This window comes from Typha angustifolia, chromosome 12 (genome assembly GCF_048772165.1).
Source record: "Typha angustifolia cultivar Huaian chromosome 12, ASM4877216v1, whole genome shotgun sequence".
Taxonomy (NCBI): domain Eukaryota; kingdom Viridiplantae; phylum Streptophyta; class Magnoliopsida; order Poales; family Typhaceae; genus Typha; species Typha angustifolia.
In genome coordinates, this window is record NC_133250.1 from 8,732,749 (window position 1) to 8,737,357 (window position 4,609).

At 37.4% G+C, this 4,609-nt stretch overlaps 1 protein-coding gene across 4 annotated transcripts; it reads left to right on the forward strand.

Moving 5' to 3' along the window:
- The first annotated feature begins 523 nt into the window (after positions 1–523).
- LOC140771677 (disease resistance protein RPM1-like) lies at positions 524–4,396 on the forward strand. Of its 4 annotated transcripts, XM_073113279.1 has the most exons (5): positions 524–662; positions 1,058–2,939; positions 3,017–3,125; positions 3,232–3,912; positions 4,153–4,396. In XM_073113279.1, the coding sequence occupies exons 2-4, from the start codon at positions 1,140–1,142 to the stop codon at positions 3,888–3,890; spliced, it is 2,568 nt and encodes an 855-aa protein (XP_072969380.1). In that variant the 5' UTR covers positions 524–662; positions 1,058–1,139; the 3' UTR covers positions 3,891–3,912; positions 4,153–4,396. The 4 variants fall into 4 exon arrangements, with proteins under 4 accessions (XP_072969380.1, XP_072969378.1, XP_072969377.1 ...); XM_073113277.1 differs by having other exon boundaries at positions 1,005–3,912; XM_073113276.1 differs by having other exon boundaries at positions 1,058–3,912.
- The last annotated feature ends 213 nt before the right edge of the window (positions 4,397–4,609 follow it).

Consider the following 4,609-nt stretch of genomic DNA (forward strand, 5'->3'; position numbering starts at 1 on the left):
TTTTTAATGTATCTAAAATAATATATATTAAAATTTAGATAATAAAGATACAATAAAAATATACATACCTTCAGTATACTTATCGTCTGAAATTCGATTGATACTAATCGACCTCAATGTCAATCTGTATGTTGATCAAATATTAAAAAAAATTAATTTAAATAAACTAAACAAAATAAATTACCGTGATTGAAATTAGAGGGTGTGAAATAAATTTTGGCTTGTGAATAAATTTTGGCTTGTGAATACGATATAGTTTCCTCTAAAACAAAACGTAGATATAAATGTTTGATAGCATACAAGAATCTCCGACTTTAATAATTGTAGGTTGTAATTGGTCCCAAATTATCGTGGATCTTTATTACTCTTTCTCATTTCAAGCGTACCTGGAAGGTCACTGGCCACATTTTTCCTCCCAAGCTTTGGTTGTAGTTATCTTTTGATGCTTTTCGTTCTTTTCCGTCGAAAAGAATAAAGAGGTATGGCGTTGTTCCTACGCCAACCATGGCATGATGAAAAATAAAATCACACTTGAAGTTGAGTACTACTTTACAGTCTTATCTGTTCCAGGGCAGCTTCAGCACCCATTGTAGAAGGAACTGAGATGTAATGGTTTCTGATCAGCCATTAGAAAGCTGACCTTCATCTGGTACTTCCAATACGTAAGTGTTAGATGCAATGTCTACCTTGTGTCAATTAAATAGTTTTCTAGATATATTCTAATGATGATTTGTTGGTTTCTTGGTAGTTTATAGTGTAACTGAACATATCTTGATCTTCTGTTTGAATCTCCATGAATCTTTTTATAAACTACCAAGTAAAGCTTTGTGCTTTAAGTTTCAATCTTCTCTGATGACTTTCTCCTTTATGATTTACTGCTATTATTTCAAATTTCCTATCACCTCACCTCCCATCACACGCATAATTCTAGTGGTCGTTTAGTACAAATTGACTGCATAAGTCTTGACTTGGCTTAAGAAGATTTCTTGTATCCTAGATTCAAGAATGCAAGTGTCATACTCCACTCAACTGATTCTTCCCATTCAAATAATTGCAGTGTAATAGTGCTGAAGCAATTTTCTTCTTTTTAGTATTTGAGCTCCTAAAGAAAAGAAAAAATTGAAATCAGGAGAGCAAGTATGGCTGAAGCTTTGGTGTTTCTCGTGCTAAAAAAGATCGGTGCTTCCTTGGCTGATTCAGCAACGTCTACAATAACCTCCAAGCTAGTAAAAGACATATCACTTCTTAGAGAAGTTGACAGCAGAATGAAGAATATTGAGAGTGAGTTTGTGGTCATGCAAGCCTATATAAGTCAAGCAGATGTACATAAAGCCAATAATAAAACTTTTGAGGCCTGGTTGGAACAATTAAGAAAGGTAGCATACGAGGTTGAGGACACCATCGATGAGTATGCATATCTCACTGGGCAACAACAGACAAGCAGGAAGTTGAGATTTTTAAGGAAAACCTTTCCTTATTCCAAGAATAATGTTGCATTGCGCAATATTGCAGATCAGCTTAAACAACTCGAAGCCCGTCTTCAGAACCTCACAAGTATAAAAAATAGATATAGCATTTCAATTACTGAAAGAGGAGGAAGTAGCAACCTAAATAATTATGCTCACGGGGAGCAGCATGTATCAGAATCCCCTTACTTTACAAGTGAAGATGAAATTGTAGGTTTTGGAAAGGAAACCCAAAATCTGATTGAGTGGTTGACAGATGGGAAGCAAGGTCGTGCGATTATTTCCATCTGTGGCATGGGGGGATTGGGTAAAACAACTCTTGCAAGTAGCATTTACAAAAATGAAACAACTAAAAGACACTTTGGGTATCGTGCATGGGTATCGGTCTCTCAAAGCTTTCAGGTTGATGATTTATTAAGAAGAGTAGCAAAGAAACTCTTGGAAAAGAATCAGGCAATTCCAAATGACATTGACACCATGGATCATACCAAATTGGTGGAGACACTTCAAAGCCATCTGCAGGGAAGAAGGTATTTCATTGTCTTGGATGACGTGTGGAACAAAGAAGCATGGTCACTTTTAAAACGTACATTCGTAGAAAACAATTGCGGAAGTAGAGTAGTCATTACAACTCGGAGCGAAGACGTGGCCTCATTAGCAGACGAAGACCGTAAAATGAAGCTAACAACTCTATCAAAAGAGGAAGCATGGGATCTCTTCTGTAAAAAGGCCTTTGAGAGACTAGATGGAAAGAGATGTCCTGCAAGTCTCAAGAATTGGGCCGAGAAGATTGTGGACAAGTGCCGAGGCTTGCCACTAACTATTGTAGCTATTGGCAGTCTCCTCGCCTATAGAGAAGAGAAGGAAGAGGAGTGGAGATTATTCTACAAGCAACTTAATTGGCAACTAGAAAATAACCCAGAGCTGAATTGGGTGGCAAGGGTTTTAAATCTAAGCTTCATTGATCTACCTAGCTATCTGAAGAACTGCTTCCTATACTGTGGCCTATTCCCTGAACATGACATGATTACGAGGAAACGGTTAATTAGGCTGTGGATAGCTGAAGGATTCATTGAGGAGAGGGGATCAGGGATGACGATGGAGAATGTGGCTGAAGTCTACCTTAAAGAACTCATTCATCGGTCTATGTTGCAAGTGGCGGAAAGGAATGATTTTGGAAGGGTTAAATATCTTCGAATTCATGATGTTGTTAGGGAAATAACTCTAACAAGATCGAGGAAAGAGATGTTTGGAATTGCATATGACAATCAAGAGGTAATAAAGTTGGGAGATGAAGCTCGGCGTGTATCCATTCATAAAGGTAGTGAAACCTTGCAACCCAGCATAAGTTCACGACAACTTCGCTCTTTCATGTTGTTTGACAAGCAATTGTCGTCTTCTTGCATACACAACGTTTCATCCAACTTCAGATTATTAAGGGTTCTCTCTCTTAGATACGCCAATATTGATAAGGTACCCAATGCAGTGGCTAACTTAGTTAATTTGCACTATCTAGATGTATCATATACTAAAGTGAAGAATATCCCCAGGTCGTTGGGGAAGCTATTGAACCTACAGACGTTGGATCTCAGGCAAACTTCGGTAGAGATGTTGCCAAAGGACATTACCATGATACAAAAGCTAAGACATCTGTTTCTGGTTCGTCATAATGACTGGGAATTTAGAACTTTTAATTGCTTTAGTGGTGTATCAGTTCCGGATGATATATGCAGTTTAAGAAATTTACAAACTTTATATGGTGTAGAATCCAGCAGAGTTTTAGTCCGCAAGATTGGAAGCTTGACGAAGATAAGAACCCTCTATATACTGAAGGTGCAACGAAGCTATTGCGAAGCACTATGGGCCTCCCTCACGAAGATCCCCCGTCTTCATACCTTGGGCCTTTTTGCCAGTAGGACAGATGAAATTCTTAATCTGGAAAATTTAAAACCTCTACCAAATCTGCAAAAACTAAAGTTGAGAGGGAGGTTGGAGGAAGGGGTTGTGCCCTCCATATTTAGCAGCTTTGGAAATCTTAGAGAGTTAGTAATGGGGTGGTCTGGACTACGAGAAGATCCGATTGCTGCCTTGTCTATCATGTCTAACCTTGTTACACTTAATCTTTGCATGGTGTATGATGGACAGGGTTTGGCCTTTCTCACAGGATGGTTCCCTAAGCTTAAGTACCTGTGTTTAGCTGATATGCTGCAACTTGCTTGGATTAACGTAGAGGATGGTGCAATGAAGAGCCTACAGACTCTGGAGCTTACTGGATTACAGAATCTGAAGATGGTACCCGAAGGTGTTAAATACCTTAAATCAATCAAAGATATGTACCTAAGGGATATGCCAACAGCGTTCATAGAGAGGCTAGAAGGAACTGATCGGGAGATCGTTGTCCACATTCCCAACATTGTTTATTAAGGTTGATATAATTCGCTCATAGGTACGTTTCATATTTTTCCAATGATATACATGAAAGAAAATTTTCATTGCATATGCGCATCAGACGAAGATCATAGCAACTTACTGATTTTCCATCATTTAGTTGATATATATATATATATATATATATAATTACGAGCTCTAATAGTTCCATAATTTTCCTTTGTCTTTTTTTTTTTATTATTGTTTTTGATGTTCATTACTTCACCCTTTAAATTCTAATAAAGCGTTCATGTTTCAGTGAGCATTGCCTTGATCTCAATGAGTAATCTGGAGCTCTTGTGGAGCTAGCATGCGCTGGAAAACACCTAATGTTAGCATTATATGTCTGTAGGTTCGTCTGTCCACCGTATTTGGCTTGTTTACTGCGTTATCTGTTGTGTGATTTTAATCAGTCTACTTTATGCCACCAATAAGAGCAAAGAACTCAATTACAGTTGTTACAAATAAGTACTCTATGTAATCTGTGGAAAAATGAATAGTTTGTTCAATTTTCTTCTCTTTTCTACATTAATTTGAGCAATGTTTCAATCTCTGTTATCTTCGCCACCACATTGTTTCTTATCATGCTTTTTTGCTGTATTATGCTGAGCATAAAACTAGCAAGCATATAAAAGTTCATCTAGACTTTTGCCAAAGTTAACCTTCAATATAAATAAACTACTCTATCAGATGAATGATAAGTAGAAGAGTGTTAA